We start from the raw sequence: 22,033 nt of genomic DNA, 5'->3' as shown, positions 1-22,033 counted from the left end.
GGTTCCGGTCATTGCAGAATCTTTTCAAAAATTTGGCGCAAAAGATGGAGATCTGCTTGAATGAAGAGGAAGAATATAGGGTGAAGTTTACGTCGAAAAAAAATGTGGTCGAACAAATTAAGAAATACAAAGAACTACTGAAGAAGGTATTGAATGGCCAACCTCAGCTATCCGAGGAAGCCAAGCAACTGTTACAAGAAGAGTTGCTGGCGGTGAGTCGATCGATTGTTTACGTCTGCCTAGTTTTTTTTTTGTAAGATGTATAACTACTAGCTTGCGGAGACAAATCAAAATACTGCTTGCGATGTGATACTTCGCGTTAGCTAAGTTTCTATAGTTAGGTAAGTTAAATGTTGAGTCGGCGGTACATGAAGAAACCGCAATATCAGACCGACATCCACAACAGCTAACATTTAAAGGCGCTACATGGTCAATCAGACATCTGCATTGGCCGTGCAGCATTTAGAGCACATTTATGCTTGATCCGAAAATGTGAGGCAATTGCGTCACACCATACGGTATCTCCGACGTAATTGTCAGATCCAACCTAAATGGTCTTTTAGAGGGCGAGGAAGAACTTGTGTCCATGCGTACGGTACACACTGCTTGAATCTGTTTTATACTAAGATGACTGATAGGGGGCGCTGGGTTTAACCCACGTGACTTTATCTTGGCCCTCCCCCACCTTTGTAAAAAAAATGTTTTGGAAGCTGTAGATATGTGTTTATTCATGTCTACATTCATTTTTGCTTCATTTATTATATTACAGACACCTTAATGCATACTTTTAAATGATATTATGTGAGCTAAACATTTTTAAAATGAAGAAAAATAACTTTTCCTTAACTTTAACTTAAGCAGTAAGGCCCTCGTTGCGTCGTGCCTAAGAACAGCCATTAGCGGTGACATATTGGCCAAATATCACAAACCCCTGAGGAGCCTTATTGCTATTATAAACTGGTTACCAATGTAATTAGGGCAGTAAAACTAAATGTTTTGTCGCCGACTGAGATGGCCGCCTCGCTTCGCGTTCCTAGGAAACTATGCAGTTTTTAGTTTTTTTACGTGTTATTTCTTACATTAGTACCCCAGGTCATCTTAGCTTTCATTACATACAGTCGAGAAGAACTACTGAATATAAGATCAGCGTCAACTCACCATCAGTACGACCAAGAATATGTTTTCCGCGACGCGGATCCTGTGTTCTGCCTTACAAACAGGACAACGGAATGGATCGCATGCAGCGACCCAAGGAAACGACTCCGAAAAAGAGGGAAACGAGGCGGTGTTCTGGTCAGACTCCGAAAAAGGGCACATCGCGCACCACTCCCCAGCATTCTTCTTGCCAATGTCCAGTCTCTTGACAACAAGGTTGACGAAATCCGAGCAAGGGTAGCATTCCAGAGGGACATCAGAGACTGCAACGTTCTCTGCTTCACGGAAACATGGCTTACTGGGAAGACGCTATCCGATGCGGTGCAGCCAACGGGTTTCTCCACGCATCGCGCCGACAGAAACAAACATCTTTCTGGTAAGAAGAGTGGCGGGGGCGTATGCCTCATGACTAACGAGACATGGTGTGATGAAGGAAACATACAGGAACTCAAATCCTTCTGTTCACCTGATTTAGAATTCCTCACAATCAAATGTAGACCGCATTATCTTCCAAGAGAATTCTCTTCGATTATAATCACAGCCGTATATATCCCCCCCAAGCAGACACATCGATGGCTCTGAACGAACTTTATTTAACTCTTTGCAAACTGGAAACGATTTATCCGGAGGCTGCATTCATTGTAGCTGGGGATTTTAACAAAGCTAATCTGAAAACAAGACTCCCTAAATTTTATCAGCATATCGATTGCGCAACCAGGGGTGGGTGGTAAAACCTTGGATCATTGTTACTCTAACTTCCGCAACGCATATAAGGCCCTGCCCCGCCCCCCTTTCGGAAAAGCTGACCACGACTCCATTTTGCTGATCCCTGCCTACAGGCAGAAACTAAAACAAGAGGCTCCCACGCTGAGGTCTGTCCAACGCTGGTCAGACCAAGCTGACTCCACACTCCAAGACTGCTTCCATCACGTGGACTGGGACATGTTTCGTATTGCGTCAGATGGAAATATTGACGAATACGCTGATTCGGTGTGCGAGTTCATTAGAACGTGCGTCGAAGATGTCGTTCCCATAGCAACGATAAAAACATTCCCAAACCAGAAACCGTGGATTGATGGCAGCATTCGCGTGAAACTGAAAGCGCGAACCACTGCTTTTAATCAGGGCAAGGTGTCTGGTAACATGTCCGAATATAAACAATGCAGCTATTCCCTCCGCAAGGCTATTAAACAAGCTAAGCGTCAGTACAGAGACAAAGTGGAATCTCAATTCAATGGCTCGGACACAAGAGGCATGTGGCAGGGTCTACAGTCAATCACGGACTACAAGAAGAAACCCAGCCCAGTCACGGACCAGGATGTCTTGCTCCCAGGCAGACAAATAACTTTTTTGCCCGCTTTGAGGACAATACAGTGCCACTGACACGGCCTGCAACGAAAACATGCGGTCTCTCCTTCACTGCAGCCGAGTTGAGTAAGACATTTAAACGTGTTAACCCTCGCAAGGCTGCAGGCCCAGACGGCATCCCCAGCCGCGCCCTCAGAGCATGCGCAGACCAGCTGGCCGGTGTGTTTACGGACATATTCAATCAATCCCTATACCAGTCTGCTGTTCCCACATGCTTCAAGAGGGCCACCATTGTTCCTGTTCCCAAGAAAGCTAAGGTAACTGAGCTAAATGACTACCGCCCCGTAGCACTCACTTCCGTCATCATGAAGTGCTTTGAGAGACTAGTCAAGGACCATATCACCTCCACCCTACCTGACACCCTAGACCCACTCCAATTTGCTTACCGCCCAAATAGGTCCACAGACGATGCAATCTCAACCACACTGCACACTGCCCTAACCCACCTGGACAAGAGGAATACCTATGTGAGAATGCTGTTCATCGACTACAGCTCGGCATTCAACACCATAGTACCCTCCAAGCTCGTCATCAAGCTCGAGACCCTGGGTCTCGGCCCGCCCTGTGCAACTGGGTACTGGACTTCCTGACGGGCCGCCCCAGGTGGTGAGGGTAGGCAACAACATCTCCTCCCCGCTGATCCTCAACACGGGGCCCCACAAGGGTGCGTTCTGAGCCCTCTCCTGTACTTCCTGTTCACCCACGACTGCGTGGCCACGCACGCCTCCAACTCAATCATCAAGTTTGCGGACGACACAACAGTGGTAGGCTTGATTACCAACAACGACAAGACGGCCTACAGGGAGGAGGTGAGGGCCCTCGGAGTGTGGTGTCAGGAAAATAACCTCACACTCAACGTCAACAAAACTAAGGAGATGATTGTGGACTTCAGGAAACAGCAGAGGGAACACCCCCCTATCCACATCGATGGAACAGTAGTGGAGAGGGTAGCAAGTTTTAAGTTCCTCGGCATACACATCACAGACAAACTGAATTGGTCCACTCACACTGACAGCGTCGTGAAGAAGGCGCAGCAGCGCCTCTTCAACCTCAGGAGGCTGAAGAAATTTGGCTTGTCACCAAAAGCACTCACAAACTTCTACAGATGCACAATTGAGAGCATCCTGGCGGGCTGTATCACCGCCTGGTACGGCAACTGCTCCGCCCTCAACCGTAAGGCTCTCCAGAGGGTAGTGAGGTCTGCACAACGCATCACCGGGGGCAAACTACCTGCCCTCCAGGACACCTACACCACCCGATGTTACAGGAAGGCCATAAAGATCATCAAGGACATCAACCACCCGAACCACTGCCTGTTCACCCCGCTATCATCCACATTTACATTTACATTTAAGTCATTTAGCAGACGCTCTTATTCAGAGCGACTTACAAATTGGTGCTTTCACCTTATGACATCCAGTGGAACAGCCACTTTACAATAGTGCATCTAGGTCTTTTAAGGGGGGGTGAGAAGGATTACTTTATCCTATCCTAGGTATTCCTTAAAGAGGTGGGGTTTCAGGTGTCTCCGGAAGGTGGTGATTGACTCCGCTGTCCTGGCGTCGTGAGGGAGTTTGTTCCACCATTGGGGGGCCAGAGCAGCGAACAGTTTTGACTGGGCTGAGCGGGAACTGTACTTCCTCAGTGGTAGGGAGGCGAGCAGGCCAGAGGTGGATGAACGCAGTGCCCTTGTTTGGGTGTAGGGCCTGATCAGAGCCTGGAGGTACTGAGGTGCCGTTCCCCTCACAGCTCCGTAGGCAAGCACCATGGTCTTGTAGCGGATGCGAGCTTCAACTGGAAGCCAGTGGAGAGAGCGGAGGAGCGGGGTGACGTGAGAGAACTTGGGAAGGTTGAACACCAGACGGGCTGCGGCGTTCTGGATGAGTTGTAGGGGTTTAATGGCACAGGCAGGGAGCCCAGCCAACAGCGAGTTGCAGTAATCCAGACGGGAGATGACAAGTGCCTGGATTAGGACCTGCGCCGCTTCCTGTGTGAGGCAGGGTCGTACTCTGCGGATGTTGTAGAGCATGAACCTACAGGAACGGGCCACCGCCTTGATGTTATTTGAGAACGACAGGGTGTTGTCCAGGATCACGCCAAGGTTCTTAGCGCTCTGGGACGAGGACACAATGGAGTTGTCAACCGTGATGGCGAGATCATGGAACGGGCAGTCCTTCCCGGGAGGAAGAGCAGCTCCGTCTTGCCGAGGTTCAGCTTGAGGTGATGATCCGTCATCCACACTGATATGTCTGCCAGACATGCAGAGATGCGATTCGCCACCTGGTCGTCAGAAGGGGGAAAGGAGAAGATTAATTGTGTGTCGTCTGCATAGCAATGATAGGAGAGACCATGTGAGGTTATGACAGAGCCAAGTGACTTGGTGTATAGCGAGAATAGGAGAGGGCCTAGAACAGAGCCCTGGGGGACACCAGTGGTGAGAGCACGTGGTGAGGAGACGGATTCTCGCCACGCCACCTGGTAGGAGCGACCTGTCAGGTAGGACGCAATCCAAGCGTGGGCCGCGCCGGAGATGCCCAACTCTGAGAGGGTGGAGAGGAGGATCTGATGGTTCACAGTATTGAAGGCAGCCGATAGGTCTAGAAGGATGAGAAGGCGAGGTCAGTACAGGTGCATCAAAGCGGTGACCGAGAGACTGAAAAACAGCTTCTATCTCAAGGCCATCAGACTGTTAAACAGCCACCACTAACATTGAGTGGCTGCTGCCAACACACTGTCATTGACACTGACCCAACTCCAGCCACTTTAATAATGGGAATTGATGGGAAATGATGTAAATATATCACTAGCCACTTTAAACAATGCTACCTTATATAATGTTACTTACCCTACATTATTCATCTCATATGCATACGTATATACTGTACTCTACATCATCGACTGCATCCTTATGTAATACATGTATCACTAGCCACTTTAACTATGCCACTTTGTTTACTTTGTCTACATACTCATCTCATATGTATATACTGTACTCGATACCATCTACTGTATGCTGCTCTGTACCATCACTCATTCATATATCCTTATGTACATATTCCTTATCCCCTTACACTGTGCACTGTGTATAAGACAGTAGTTTTGGAATTGTTAGTTAGATTACTTGTTGGTTATCACTGCATTGTCGGAACTAGAAGCACAAGCATTTCGCTACACTCGCATTAACATCTGCTAACCATGTGTATGTGACAAATAAAATTTGATTTGATATACCATGGCCTTCAGCCAATCAGAATTCAGGGATCAAACCACCCAGTTTAAAAAAAAAAGTTTTAGAGATGACTAATGTTACTGTGCCCAATGTAAACTATATTTATTTATTTATTTAAATTCAATACATGTACCTTTGTCCATGAAACATTTAATTGAAATACTGTAGAATTAAATTCATTCCCTTGGAGGACGACTGGGAAATTCCAATATGGCCGACTGGTTACTTCAAAGCCTCTCAATGGCCAATACATAGCATCAGCAACCAGGTTTATACACATCATTGGTGTGAATGACTTGCCTAGTTAAATGTTCAATAAAAAAAGAATGCATTGCATTAATCTGCAATATCTGCAGTTCATCCTGCTGCTCGTGGCAACGTTATATGGAGGAGTCTCAATTTCACTTGATATCTTGATTTTTAGAACTTCGAGACTGCTGTTCAAGAAAACGTGTTGATCAATAATCAGACGTGGGAGGAGGCTCCTGATGAAGAGGGTGAGCATATCTCCTGTCTCCTATTACATTATTATTATTATTTTATACATCTATTGCCTTTCAGTTGAAAAGAAGACATATCTGTGTACTATCAACCACACTGCAATGAGTTTGTTATTATCCAGTTTGATCAGTTGTTTTGAAGATAGTGAACATGTTTTATAGTAAACCAGAATATCTGTTAAATGCACCAGTAACTCCATCATTTGGCTGTTTCTGGAAACCATCTATTCTTGCTAGCTGCATGTGATATTAAACTTTTAGAAATGTAGCCTGCTGTAAATGTGGGCACAGATCGTTTTGATTCTTATTAAGCAGCTCAAGGCACAATAGGACATCAATGTAAAGATTATTCAGTGAGGGAGGAGGAACTTGGTGTCATCGGTGAGTTGATATCAAGTAAAGATTGAACTGGATGAGTTTGTTGCTCAGTCTAATGACAATTATTGGTACGATAGGTAGATGTTTAGTTCCCACATTTATGCTTTTAAAAGAAATGTAATTCAGAAAGACTTTTAAATTGCTTTACAACAGTATAATATCACTTCTTAGAAGATGAATGCAGTGCACTTGACGACCTGCTGGATGAGAACATTGTGGGAACTTCTCGGAAACGACGTAAAGGTCCTAAAGAGATCCTCCCCTATGTCGTACGGTCACTAAAGGCGGAGCGTAAACTCATGGTTGGTTTCACGTTTGTCTGAATTAATGGATTATGTCTGATTGAGTGGTCCCATTGAAAATGGAAGCATTACTTTTGCATAGCCATGATTGTCACTCTCATACTTCATACTGCAGTTTGAAATGTCATACATTTGAAAATATGGCATGTACCATGTGTTCACAAAATGAAAGTATGCTCTATTTTTAGGGAATGTATGAAGAAGTAGTGAAGCCACAAGAAATGGGAAAGGACCCAGTACAAGGCAAGCATTTAGCCCAATCAGATCTAATCAACTCAAACGCTTACAGAATAGTGTACTGGAAATGTCATGCTTTGCATGACACTGGAACATGAAATGTTATGTTCCCATGATTTTGATTGATAGTCGGTGAACTTTCCCCTGTTCAGAAACCATCATGGCCACTTTATTGGATGCTGCACCTCGTATGTTTAAGCAAGCCAGCGCAGTAATGAAGGTAACAGGACAGTCTATGTAGCTTTCTGTTATTTCCCACCCACTACACCCTTTTCTATGCAACACAAGTTTAATTCTTTGACCATGGTCTTGAATGACTGATGTTTCTCTGCTGTCCAGTCTCTCCAGGTAGTGCAGCAGAGGGCCGAGGGCCTGGGACAGGTGCTGAACATGTGTCCCACAGCGGAGTCCCTGGAGGTGTTCAGGGAGGTGATGGGCAGCAGGCCCAATGGAGAGGAAAAGAGAGCTAGTAGGACCAGACCACCCATCAGGAGAGCCATGGAGCAAACAGAGCTCAGAAACAACTATGCTCCTGGTCTAAAGAGGCCAGCCATTTGTAACAGCAATGACAACCCTGAGTGAAATATATGCCACATAAATGCTTCCTGATCATGGAACATGTACTCTTATTTGTGATTGGAAGGATGCAATACTGTAGTACTCCCCACAGTGATAAGGCCTATGTTTGCAGCAGTCTGTGATACAATACTGCCCTCACATGATGGATAATGGGAAATGCACCCAATAGTAGTGTACATTGTTTTTATACTGTATATTTAAATGGCTTTAGAAGAGAAAATATATATTTTTGCTTGTGTGTTCTTTTTTTCCCCTTTGCCGTTTGGCATTTGTCACAGTTGAAAACGCACAGGTTGTAGGCTTATGTGAATAAAGGCTACTTAAACAAGCTGTAACAGCCAGGTTTAAAGGTCCAATGCAGCTGTTTTTTTTATCTCAATATCAAATAATTACTGGGTAACAATGCAGTACCTTAGTGTGATTGTGTTTACCTTAGTGATTGTGCAGTACCTTAGTGTGATTCAATTAAAATGTTAGGACTGTGGTGGTGGTCTGAGTAATTGGCAGAGAGGTTTGGAACTATCTTATTGGTCTATTAACCAATTTACTGCTCAGTGATGTCATCAGACAGGCCAAAACTCCATTCCACCAAACTGCTCTCACACTAAAAGGGTACCGTTTTTACAGTATTATTCCAAACTCATAGTGTGGAAATATACAGTACCTGTCAGAAATTTGGACACCTCATTCTACATTGTAGAATAATAGTGTAGACACCAAAACTATGAAATAACACATGGAATCATGTAGTAACCACAAAAGTGTTAAAAAAATCTAAATATATTTTATATTTCAGATTCTTCAAAAGTAGCCACCCTTTGCCTTGACAGCTTTGTACACATGACATTCTCGAAACCAGCTTGGGGCGGCAGGGTAGCCTAGTGGTTAGAGCGTTGGACTAGTAACCGAAAGGTTGCAAGTTCAAATCCCAGAGCTGACAAGGTACAAATCTGTCGTTCTACCCCTGAACAGGCAGTTAACCCACTGTTCCTAGGCCGTCATTGAAAATAAGAATTTGTTCTTAACTGACTTGCCTAGTAAAATAAGGTAAAATTAAAAATTCACCTGGAATGCTTTTCCAACAGTCTTGGAAGTTACCACATCTGCTGAGCACTTGTTGGCTGCTTTTCCTTCACTCTGCGGTCCAACTCATCTCAATTGGGTTGAGGTCGGGTGATTTTGGAGAGCAGGTCATCAGATAAAGCACTCTCACTCCTTGATCAAATAGGCCTTAAGCAGCCTGAAGGTGTGTTAGGTCATGGTCCTGTTGAAAAACAAATGATAGTCCCACTAACTGCAAACCAGATGGGATGGTGTATCGCTGCAGAATGCTGTGGTAGCCATGCTGGTTAAGTGTGCATTGAATTCTAAACAAATCAGTGTCACCAGAAAAGCACCATCACACCACCTCCTTGCTTCACAGTGGGCACCACACATGCAGAGATCATCCGTTCACCTACTCTGCATCTGAAAGACACGGCGGTTGGAACCAAAAATCTTGAATTTGGATTCATCAGACCAAAGGACAGATTTTCACCGGTCTAATGTCCACTGCTCGTGTTTCTTGGCCCAAGCAACTCTTCTTGTTATTGGTGTCCTTTAGTAGTGGTCTCTTTGCAGAAATTCAACCATGAAGGCCTGATTCGTGCAGTCTCCTCTGAACAGTTGATGTTGAGATGTATTACTTGAACTCTGAGAAGCATTTATTTGGGCTGCAATCTGAGGTACAGTTAACTCTAATGAATTTATCCTCTGCAGCAGAGGTAAGTCTGGATCTTCCTTTCCTGTGGCGGTCCTCATGAGAGCCAAATTCATCATAGCGCTTGATGGGTTTTGCGACTGCACTTGAAGAAACTTTAAAAGTTCTTGAAATGTTCCGTATTGACTGACCTTCATTTATTAAAGTAATTGTGGACTGTTGATGGACCCTATCTGGTCTAAAATGTAAATTAAATGTATGACACAAGAATATATTATATATAACAAGCCTACATCTGTTTGCAACAATTTAAGGAGTATCATACAGGTACAGTAAACGTATAGGGTATTTTCCGCTTGTCCTAAATCAGCTTTTTAGAGCGCACTTTATTCTGTTGCTGGTTGAACACTCAAGGGCATCTGACGCTTTTTAGCACGTGACTTAAAATAAATATTGAAAAGCGGCAAGTGCAGTTTGAACAAGTGAAACTGTTTGTCTCGTATACGCCCGGTCTCACTTGTACATACCTTGGATCTTGCTATCTGAAATAAAATTCGAGGAGGACTTGTTTTGACGTTTTGTATTTAAGTAATCTATCAATGCATTGTTATCGCATCTGTGATGTCTGACAGCGATATTTCTGGCAGCTTTCTACACAGCAAGAATCAAAACATGTTATTACTTGAAATATGTGAGGTAAGTGTTAAATAGCATAAATAGACTTTAATTACTTTAATAATGTATTAGGCAGTGGTGTAAAGTACTTAAATAAACATACTTTAAAGTACTACTTAAGTCGTTTTTATGGGTATATTTACTTTACTATTTATATTTTTGACAACATTTAATTCACTACATTCCTGAAGAAAAATGATGTACTTTTTATTCCATACATTTTTCTGACACCCAGAAGTACTTGTTACATTTTGAATGCTTAGCAGGACAGGAAAATGTCCCAATTCACACACTTATCAAGAAAACATCCTTGGTCATCCCTACTGCTGCTAATCTGGCCGACTCACTAAACACACGTGCTACATTTGTAAATGATGCCAGAGTTTTGGATTGTGCCCCTGGCTGTCCATAAATAACAATACAATCTGGTTTGCTTAATATAAGGACTTTGACATTATTTATACTTTTACTTAGTAGTATATTTAAAACCAAATACTTTTAGACTTTTACTCAAGTAGTATTTTACTGGGTGACTTTCACTTTTACTTGAGTCATTTTCTATTAAGGTATCTTTACTTTTACTCAAGTCTGACAATTGGGTACTTATTCCACAACTGGTATTAGGCCTATTTGGTTACCACTTATTCATTTTCACTTGTATTTTTATATTGTTTCATATTTTGTATGATAAAATATAATCTACACCAGCAACATTGTGTTGAGTGCACACAGAGATCAGTCAAAGCTAAAGAGCAACAGCTTGTATGTGATATTCTAATAGTGACAAACGTAATACAGACCAACTGTACCTCAGCTGCAGAGCTCTGGTGATGATGGTGATGAAGACAGGAGGCTAAAAAGAAGGGAAAAGAACAGGGTGGCAGCGAAGAACAGACGAAAAAAGAAGACACAAAGAGCAGATGAGCTGCATGAGGTGGGTCAGTGCATGCACAACAGACTCCTCATCATCACACAACTCCTATTTTGGCATAGTCTAACATTTTCTGTTATATGACGGTAATGACACAGCTATCAATGTCACACTCATTCTCTTGATCAAGTAGATCAGGGATTTTGGCAACTTTGAAGGGGGTGGGGACCACAAAAAAACTGAACTCATCATGAGGGGCCGCAGTGGCTCGCGGGTCTGTGTACCCCCCCCACCCACCGAACTGCAAGCAAATCATTTTAGTGCCCCTCCCCCTTGACAGCAGAGATACATTTTTTAAGTTTTAGAGTTTATTTCGTGCAATTCTACACATTTTGCCATGTGATGTAGAGAAAATGTTGCCGTTTTAAACCAAGATTTCTGCAATTCTATACATTTTGTCATGGGGCGGAGAGATGATTTAGCAATTTTAGAACTATACTGAACAAAAATATAAACGCAACAATTTCTACAGAGTTACAGTTCATATAAGGAAATCAGTAAATCTGTTAGTCACAGATACCTTAAAAAAAAGTAGGGGCGTAGATCAGAAAGCCAGTCAGTATCTGGTGTGACCACCATTTGCCTCATGCAACGCAACACATCTTCTTCACATAGGCTGTTGATTGTGGCCTGTGGAATTTTGTCCCACTCCTATTCAATGGCTGTGCAAAGTTGCTGGATATTGGCGGGAACAGGAGCACACTGTTGTACACGTTGATCCAGAGCATTCCAATCATGCTCAATGGGTGACATGTCTGGTGAGTATGCAGGCCATGGAAGAACTGGGACAGTTTCCAGGAATTGTGTACAGATCCTTGCGACATGGGGCATTATCATGCCGAAACATGAGATGATGGCGGCGGATGAATAGCACGACAATGGGCCTCAGGATCTTTTCAAGTTTCAAATGACAAGTTTCAAGCGACAATGGATCTTGTCATGGGATCTCTGTGCATTCAAATTGCCATCCCAAATTGCCATAAACTACATTATCCGTAGCTTATGCCAGCCCATAACATAACCCCACCGCCACCATGGAACATTGCTCACAACATCAGCTGTCTGCCATCTGCCCGCTACAGTTGAATCCGGGATTCATCCGTGAAGAGCACACTTCTCCAACGTGCCAGTGGCCATAGAAGGGGAGTATTTGCCCACTGAAGTCAGTTACGAAGTCGAACTGCATTCAGGTCAAGACCCTGGTGAGGACTACTAGCATGCATATGAGCTTCTGTAAGAAGGTTTCTAACAGTTTGTGCAGAAATTCTTCAGTTGTACAAACCCACAGTTTCATCAGCTGTCCGGGTGGCTGGTCTCAGATAATCCCACAGGTGAAGAAGCCGGATGTGGAGGTCCTGGGCTGGCGTGGTTACACGTGGTCTGCGGTTGTGAGGCCGATTGGATGTACTGTCAAATTCTCTAAAACAACATTTGAGGCGGCTTATGGTTGAAAAATTAACATTCAGTTCTCTGGCAACAGCTCTGGTGGACAATGCTGCAGTCAGCATGCCAATTGAGACATCTGTTGCATTGTGTTGTGTGACAAAACTGCACATTTTAGGGTGGACTTTTATTGTCCCCAGCACAAGGTGCACCTGTGTAATGATCATGCTGTTTAATCAGCTTCTTGATATGCCACAGCTGTCAGTTGGATGGATTATCTTGGAAAAGGAGAAATGCTCACTAACAGGGACGTAAAAAATCATGTGTGCACAAAATCTGAGACAAATTTGCTTTTTGTGCTTATGCAAAAATTCTGGGACCAACATTTTACATTTTGCGTTTATATTTTGTTCAGTGTAATTTCATGCAATTCTACTCATTTTGCCATGGAGGGGAGAGGAAAATTGGCTGTTTTAAAGCAAATTTCCTGCAATTCTACATATTTTGCCATATGTAAGAAATGAGGGGTGGGGGGCGGAATAGATCTGAGCAACTTCATGCGGCAGTTGCCCATCCCTGAAGTAGATTAATATTGTACTCTACTCAGAAAGTAAGACTATAAAGTAACTGAGCCCAGTTTGTCCTATACAGGCATATGAGTGTCTGGAGCAGAAGAACAGACAGCTGAAGAAGGATGTGCAGTTTCTGTCTGAGGAGCAGAGGCGTCTAACGGAGGCCCTCAAGGCCCATGAGCCTCTCTGTCCCATCATGCACTGTGTTGCCAACCTGGGGTCAGGGACGTTGGGACCCAGGGATGTAGGGGTCCCCTCCTGTCTGCCCAGATAGCCAACATACCATGCACGGACCACAGAGACAAACCAACGTGGGAGACTTGTAAACAGAGTTAACAGGTCAGATTATATGTCCTCATCTGTCCTTTTTATTCTCGGCGTCAATTGTTTTTGTACAGTTTGAATCAAGTTGTAATTTAATAATTATAGGCTTACGTAATGAGCTTTGTTTCAGATGTTCAAGTTGCTTTTCCTGTTTAAATGTTTCGTATAATACATTGAACATAAATTGCATATCCCTTTCCCAATGAGACCATTTCCCTTTGTTTCTGATAAATGTGGTTACCACACCTCTTATCACGTGTGTTTTGGTTAACCAAACTGGTTTACCAGTACCTGGGCTTGACCATGTGGGAACTTACTTATACTTTACCAGAAAAAAAGAAACCATTTAAAGGTTTTTGGTTTCTGGTTTCTTAGTCCCTAATCTAAAACATTTAATACACTGGCTATTACCAATGGATTCATGCAATTCAATTGATAAAATAAAATAATCAAATCACTTAATCCAACTATAATATGTACAGTTGTATTATTATTGTTTGTTAGCTCATGTTATGACATTGTTATAGAGTGTACCCTCTCTTCTCTATAATGGGGGTAAATACTCACTAAACTCATTACATCTTCGTCTCATAACTTTAAAAAATTAAATACGTTTGAAGCAAGCCATTATCATTCACTAACTCAATAAAAGGGGGAACATTTAGGGAATTCTTGTCCCAATCAATGATCTACAGCATGTATGGTCTATCTTGATGACATGACTGCAGGCTTCTCTAAAATGTTATTATGAATGGATGGATACATTCACAGTAGTAATTGGCAAGGCTTCTCCTAAATGCAGACTGACCACTGAGAAATGTGAAAGACTCTTCAGCCACACAGACAGTTCATTTCATACCAAAGGATTTATAGACTTCTGCATTCTGCATTTGAGGGGGATTGTGGTGATTATAATAAAGCCTTTTGTGTGGATCGCTTCTTCATACCGGTATGTACTTCTTCTTAGTTATTTTCTCTTCGAACTTTCTCTTCTCACTTTCAAATGAGCACAGACTGCTTGGACTTCCACCACACAACACAGATGATACTACTTTCAGTCCAGGAGATTTTAGGGCATAATGAGGTATATCATTAGTATATTAGTATACACATTCATATTTTATTTTTCTTTAAGAAATAATGTTTTCCCCACACCAGATACAAACATACACATACGAACAACAACTTACTGTACAGACGCCCACAAACAATGACTACATCTCATCTGCCTAGACCCGCATGCGCACACCCCCATCCCTAGTGCCTGGATTATTGCCACGTGGCCTTCAATTGTACCAATTCGTTTTTCTTGGTCGCCCATGCTATTTCAGTATTTCAATGATAAATCATTATGTTAGTGATGGCGGATTGATTGAGTTCCACGTTTTTAGTATACAGTTTTTCAAGATGAGTGATGAGAAGAGAATCGTCCAGCCCATTGGGTATCTCACTACACTCCCATATGCAATGTCTTGAAATATGCAGACAGACAGATTAAATGTACGTTTACAGTGTAATACTTCTTCTGACAGCCAACTATTTTAGCTCCACTCATAACTTTGGACTTTATAGCATTCCCAAAAAGCATGGATTATTGAGTCATAGTTCATTTTAAACTCAAGACATGACTCTGCCGTTGTGCTGTAGAATCTGTGATTTTTGTGTCTTTTATTGTCACGGCATTCATCGGAAGAAGAAGAGGAATTGTCAGACCAAAATGCAGCGGGGTACGTGTTCATCTTTAATATACTGAACTGAACACTAACTACAAAATAGCAATAGGAATAACCGAAAACAGTCCTGCAAGGTGAAAACACTAAACAGAAAATAACCACCCACAACTAACAGTGGGGAAAACAGGCTACCCAAGTATGGTTCTCAATCAGAGACAACGAAAGACAGCTGTCCCTGATTGAGAACCATACCCGGCCAAAACATAGCAATATAAAACCTAGACATACAAACATAGAATGCTCACCCACATCACACCCTGACCAAACAAAAAAATAGAAACATACTAAGCAATCTACGGTCAGGGCGTGACATTTATAATAAAAACTATATATTAGTTTGTATTGGATTCGGCGTAGATTTTCGTTAACTGTAATTTCAGTAGTTATGCTCAGACATTTCCTCCATCTTGTGCCAAGATGTGTTCTTTTTATGTCTTAGTTCCAATATTTTATATATTTTTCTAATTGTCAATTGGATATGCTCTCTGCAAGGTTTTACATACACATATATGATCATCCTTTTCTGTCTCAAATAAGTTTCCCATAAGGTTGCTTTGATGTCCAAAAGATTTAAAATATACATTTTGTGATATGTAATTTTTAAGTTGCATATTTTTTTAAATATCTAAATATTTGTATTCAGGATAAAAAGTGAATTGCTGTGCCACATTACTTTAGTGTCTTGGAATATTTGTATTCTGTACAGACTTCCTTCTTTTCACTCTGTCAATTAAAGTAGTATTGTGGATTAAATACAATGTTGTTGATCCATCCTAATTTTTCTCCTATCACAGCCATTAAACTCTGTAAAGTCACCATTGGCTTCATGGTGAAATCCCTGAGCAGTTTCCTTCGTCTTCAGCAACTGAGTTAGGAAGGACGCCTGTATCTTTGTAGTGACTGGGTGTATTTTATATAACAGCCAAAGTTAGTAACTTCACCATGCTCAAAGGGATATTAAATGTCCGCCATCGATAACCGCCATCGATAAAAGACAGTACTGTGCAGCCGTCTTCATCGACCTTGCCAAGGCTTTCGACTCTGTCAATCACCATAGTCTTATCGGCAGACTCAGTAGCCTCGTTTTTTTGGATGACTGCCTTGCCTGGTTCACCAACTACTTTGCAGACAGAGTTCAGTGTGTCAAATCGGAGGGCATGCTGTCCGGTCCTCTGACAGTCTCTATGGGGGTGTCACAGGGTTCAATCCTCGGGCCGACTCTTTTCTCTGTATATATCAATGATGTTGCTCTTGCTGCGGGCGATTCCCTGATCCACCTCTACGCAGACGACACCATTCTATATACATCCGGCCCGTCCTTGGACACTGTGCTATCTAACCTCCAAACGAGCTTCAATGCCATACAACACTCCTTCCGTGGCCTCCAACTGCTCTTAAACGCTAGTAAAACCAAATGCATGCTTTTCAACCGTTCGCTGCCTGCACCCGCATGCCCGACTAGCATCACCACCCTGGATGGTTCCGACCTTGAATATGTGGACATCTATAAGTACCTAGGTGTCTGGCTAGACTGTAAACTCTCCTTCCAGACTCATATCAAACATCTCCAATCGAAAATCAAATCTAGAGTCGGCTTTCTATTCCGCAACAAAGCCTCCTTCACTCACGCCGCCAAACTTACCCTAGTAAAACTGACTATCCTACCGATCCTCAACTTCGGCGATGTCATCTACAAAATTGCCTCCAACACTCTACTCAGCCAACTGGATGCAGTTTATCACAGTGCCATCCGTTTTGTCACTAAAGCACCTTATACCACCCACCACTGCGACCTGTATGCTCTAGTCATATGGCCCTCGCTACATATTCGTCGCCAGACCCACTGGCTCCAGGTCATCTACAAGTCCATGCTAGGTAAAGCTCCGCCTTATCTCAGTTCACTGGTCACGATGGCAACACCCATCCGTAGCACGCGCTCCAGCAGGTGTATCTCACTGATCATCCCTAAAGCCAACACCTCATTTGGCCGCCTTTCGTTCCAGTTGTCTGCTGCCTGTGACTGGAACGAATTGCAAAAATCGCTGAAGTTGGAGACTTTTATCTCCCTCACCAACTTCAAACATCTGCTATCTGAGCAGCTAACCGATCGCTGCAGCTGTACATAGTCTATCGGTAAATAGCCCACCCATTTTTACCTACCTCATCCCCATACTGTTTTTATTTATTTACTTTTCTGCTCTTTTGCACACCAATATCTCTATCTGTAAATGACCATCTGATCATTTATCACTCCAGTGTTAATCTGCAAAATTGTAATTATTTGCCTACCTCCTCATGCCTTTTGCACACAATGTATATAGACTCCCCTTTTTTTCCTACTGTGTTATTGACTTGTTAATTGTTTACTCCATGTGTAACTCTGTGTTGTCTGTTCACACCGCTATGCTTTATCTTGGCCAGGTCGCAGTTGCAAATGAGAACTTGTTCTCAACTAGCCTACCTGGTTAAATAAAGGTGAAATAAAAATGAATAAAATAAAAATGGAATAAAGTTATCTTTATATGTTTGTTGTTTGTTATCACTTACCAAGCACCCTAAGTATTTCAAATTTTTGTTCATGAGTTATTTTATTTTTCCTATTAACATTATTTTGTTTTTTTCCACATTCATTTTATATCCTGAGATTTTAGAGTATTCTGCTAATATTGTTTAGCAAAGGGGGCATTGCGTTTTCAATATTGGTCAGGTTATTAGGAGATCATCTGCAAATAAGTTTAGTTTATATTCATGTTTACCAATACTGATACCTGTTCATTATTGGGTCCTGTCTAATTCTTTCTGCTAGCGGTTCAATTGCCAGTGCAAACAGGAGGGGAGAGAAGAGACATCCCTGTCTTGTGCCCCTTTCTAATGCAATTTCATTGAAGAATGTCTTATTTGTGTAGATTTTTGCTTTAGTACATTTACATGATATTTTTATCAAATGTATTAATTCCGCTGGAAAGTTGAAAGCTTCCAAAGTTTTGAATAGAAAAGGCCATTCAAGGCCATTATTGATAAATCTACAGTGCATTCGGAAAGTATTCAGACCCCTTGACTTTTTCCATATTTTATTACGTTACAGCCTTATTCTAAATTGTGACAAATGTGTAAAACCGCTATGGGACTCCCGATCACGGCTGGTTGTGACACAGCCTGGGATCAAACCCGGGTCTTTGGTGACACCTCAAGCACTGCGATGCAGCGTCTTAGACCGATACGTCACTCGGTAGGCCCTGGCCTCCATCATTCTTAAATGGAAGAAGTTTGGACCCACCAAGACCCTTCCTAGAGCTGACCGCCCGGCCAAACTGAGCAATCAGGGGAGAAGTGCCGTGGCACCATTCCCTACGGTAAAGCATGGTGGTGGCAGCATCATCCTGTGGGGAGGTTTTTGAGCTGCAGGGACTGGGAAACTAGTCAGGATGAGAAAGATGTACAGAGAGATCCTTGATGAAAACCTGCTCCACAGCACTCAGGACCTCAAACTGGGGCGAAGGTTCACCTTCCAACAGGACAATGACCCTAAGCGAACAGCCAAGATAATGTCATTGAGAGGCCCAGCCAGAGACCGGACTTGAACCCGATCAAACATCTCTGTGTAAGTTTTTGTTTTTATTTTCTTAGTCAACCTTGTGTTCTGTTTAGTTGTGTTCTTGAACGTAGCCCTGTCTTTCTTTTTTGTTCATTGATTTCACCTGTGTTAGTCACCTGGTCTCATCTGGTCTCACCTGGTCTCATCAGCTCCTTATTTAGTTCAGTTCATTCTGTTCGTGCCTTTGTGAGGTATTGTTAGTTTTGACTCTACTATGCCTTTTCTTAGCTCGTTTGTGAGGACCAGTTAGTCTTCAGTCCTAGTTTTGATTCACCTGCCTGTTTGCCTTCCTGTGTATGACCATTGCCTGCCTGTGACCACGATTCGTGCCTTCTGTGAAGGTGAAATAAACACCTGCCGTGCTCTGTGCGTGAATCTACACCTTTTTCTCCCTGAGTGTTCATTACACTCTGGAGAGACCTGAAAATAGCTGTGCATCGACGCTCCCTTTCCAACCTGACAGAGTTTGAAAGGATCTGCACAGAAGAATGGGAGAAACTCCCCAAATACAGGTGTGCCAAGCTTTTAGCATCATACCCAAGAAGTCTCCAGGCTGTAATCACTGCCAAGGGTGATTCAGCAAAGTACTGAGAAAATGGTCTGAATACAAATGTAAATGTGATATTTCTGTAGTTTCTTTTGGACACATCTACTCATTCAAGGGTTTTTCTTTATGTTCGACTATTTTCTACATGTAGAATAATAGTGGGGGCTAGGGTCAGTCTGTTATATCTGGAGTATTTCTCCAGTGTCCTGTGTGAATTTAAGTATGCTCTCTCTTTCTTTCTTTCTCTTTCTTCAGGGGACCTGAAGCCTTAGGACCATGCCTCAGGACTACCTGGAATGATGACTCCTTGCTGTCCCCAGTCCACCTGGCCTTGCTGCTGCTCCAGTTTCAATTGTTCTGCCTGCGGCTATGGAACCCTGGACATGACAGGTAGCACCAGACATGCTACCTGTCCCAGACCTGCTGTTTTCAACTCTGCATAGACAGCAGGAGCGGTAGAGATACTCTCAATGATCAGCTATGAAAAGTCAACTGACATTTACTCCTGAGGTGCTGATCTGTTGCACCCTCGACAACTACTGTGATTATTATTATTTGACCATGCTGGTCATTTATGAACATTTTAACATCTTGGCCATGTTCTGTTATAATCTCCACCCGGCACAGTCAGAAGAGGACTGGCCATCCCTCATAGCCTGGTTCCTCTCTAGGTTTCTTCCTAGGTTTTGGGCTTTCTAGTGAGTTTTTCCTAGGTGCTTTTACACCTGCATTGCTTACTGTTTGGGGTTTTAGGCTGGGTTTCTGTACAGCACTTTGAGATATCAGCTGATGTAAGAAGGGCTTCATAAATACATTTGATTTGATTAGTGAAGACATCAAAATTATGAAATAACATGTAGTAGCCAAAAAAGTGTTCAAATCAACATATATTTTATATTTCAGATTCTTCAAATTAGCCACCCTTTGCCTTGATGACAGCTTTGCACACTCTTGGCATTCTCTCAACCAGCTTCATAAGGTAGTCACCTGGAATGCATTTCAATTAACAGGTGTGCCTTGTTAAGTTAATTTGTGGAATTTATTTCCTTCGTAATGCGTTTAAGCCAATCAGTTGTGTTGTGACAAGGTAAGGGTGGTATACAGAAGATATCCCTATTTGGTAAAACACTAAATCTATATTATGGCAAGAACAGCTCAAATAAGCAAAGAGAAATGACAGTCCATCATCAGTCAATCTGAAAAATTTCAAGAACATTTCAAGCGCAGCCGCAAAAGCCATCAATCGCTCTCATGAGGACCGCCACAGGAAAGGAAGACCCATAGTTACATCTGCTGCGGAGGATAAGTTAATTAGCGGTACCAGCCTCAGAAATCGTCAATGCACCTCAGATTTCAGACCAAATTAATGCTTCACAAAGTTCAAGTAACAGACACATCTCAACATCAACTGTTCAGAGGAGACTGCGTGAATCAGGCCTTCATGGTCGAATTGCTGCAACAAAACCACTACTAAAGGACACCAATAATAAGAAGAGAGTTACTTGGGCCAAGAAACATGAGCAATGGACATTAGACTGGAGAAAATCTGTCCTTTGGTCTGAATCTCCAAATGTGAGAATTTTGATTTCAACCGCCGTGTCTTTGTGAGATGCGGAGTAGGTGAACGGATGATCTCCGCATTTGTTGTTCCCACCGTGAAGCATGGAGGAGGAGGTGTGATGGTGTGGGGGTACTTTGCTGTGACACTGTTTGTGATTTTTTTTTTTTATTCAAGGCACACTTAACCAGCATGGCCACCACAGCATTCTGCAGCGATATGCCATCCCATCTGGTTTGCAGTTAGTGGGACTATCATTTGTTTTTCAACAGGACAATGACCCAACACACCTCCATGCTGTGTAAGGGCTATTTGACAAAGAAGGAGTGTAATGGAGTGCTGACCTGGCCTCCAAAATCACCCGACCTCAAGCTTATTGAGATGGTGTGGGATGAGTTGGACTGCAAAATGAAGTAAAAACGGCCAACAAGTACTCAGCATATGTGGGAACTCCTTCAAGACTGTTGGAAAAGCATTCCACATGAAGCTGGTATGCCAAAGTGTGTGCAAAGCTGTCATCAAGGCAAATGGTGGCTACTTTGAAGAATCTGAAATATAAAATATATTTTGACTTGTTTAACACTTTTTATTACATGTGTTATTTCATAGTTTTGATGTCTTCACTATTATTCTACAATGTAGAAAATAGTAAAAAATCAAGAAAAACCCTTGAAGAGAAGAGACTAATCCGCTCCCTATGATCTCCCTGCGTTACCATGTCCAGTGGAACCGTGGCCTCCCTGACCAGCCCTGACCCTAACGGTCGGCTATCTAGGGAGTGCACGGGAAAGGGTTGATCGATCGATACCAGCGGAATCCCTAGCCTCAATGCGAGTCCGCAATCCATAAAGTTCCCAGCTGCGCCTGAATCGACTAGCGCCTTATGCTGGAGAGAGGGAGAAAACTCAGGGAAACAGATTAGTAAAAACATGTGACCCACAGGGAGCTCTGGGTGAGTCTGGTGCTGACTCACCTGGGGTGACCGAGAAGTGCTCTGCCTGCCCTCTCGACTCCCAGACGAGCTCCTCCAGCACCGATCGGCAGTGTGTCCTCTCCGACCACAACTGGTGCAGGAGGAGCCTCCTCCTCCGGTTCCCCTCGATGCGGCCCCCCCTAACTCCATAGGGATTGGAGCGGGAAGGCCGGGAGGTGAAACTAACATGACCCTTTCTGGACACCCGCGGGCAGCTAGCAGGTTGTCCTGTCGGATCGACATGTCAATCAGCTCGTCGAGAGAGAGGGTGGCGTCCCGACAAGCTAGCTCCCTG

General features: G+C 43.1%; 2 protein-coding genes across 2 annotated transcripts; both read left to right on the top strand.

Moving 5' to 3' along the window:
* Positions 1-3: 3 nt before the first annotated feature.
* Positions 4-8,104, top strand: nsl1 (NSL1 component of MIS12 kinetochore complex). Its single transcript, XM_029631398.2, has 6 exons — positions 4-212; positions 6,177-6,249; positions 6,802-6,932; positions 7,121-7,175; positions 7,322-7,389; positions 7,509-8,104. Exons 1-6 carry the CDS (start codon positions 45-47, stop codon positions 7,749-7,751), a joined length of 738 nt encoding a protein of 245 aa, XP_029487258.1. The 5' UTR covers positions 4-44; the 3' UTR covers positions 7,752-8,104.
* A 204-nt stretch (positions 8,105-8,308) lies between these two features.
* On the top strand, positions 8,309-14,276 carry batf3 (basic leucine zipper transcription factor, ATF-like 3). The gene is made up of 3 exons (XM_029630698.2): positions 8,309-10,143; positions 10,937-11,056; positions 13,088-14,276. Exons 1-3 carry the CDS (start codon positions 10,069-10,071, stop codon positions 13,280-13,282), a joined length of 390 nt encoding a protein of 129 aa, XP_029486558.1. The 5' UTR covers positions 8,309-10,068; the 3' UTR covers positions 13,283-14,276.
* Positions 14,277-22,033: the final 7,757 nt, after the last annotated feature.

Source organism: Oncorhynchus nerka, linkage group LG24 (genome assembly GCF_034236695.1).
Source record: "Oncorhynchus nerka isolate Pitt River linkage group LG24, Oner_Uvic_2.0, whole genome shotgun sequence".
Taxonomy (NCBI): Eukaryota; Metazoa; Chordata; class Actinopteri; order Salmoniformes; family Salmonidae; genus Oncorhynchus; species Oncorhynchus nerka.
Note: the sequence above shows the minus strand (reverse complement) of the source record. Positions and strands in the feature narration are given on the sequence as shown.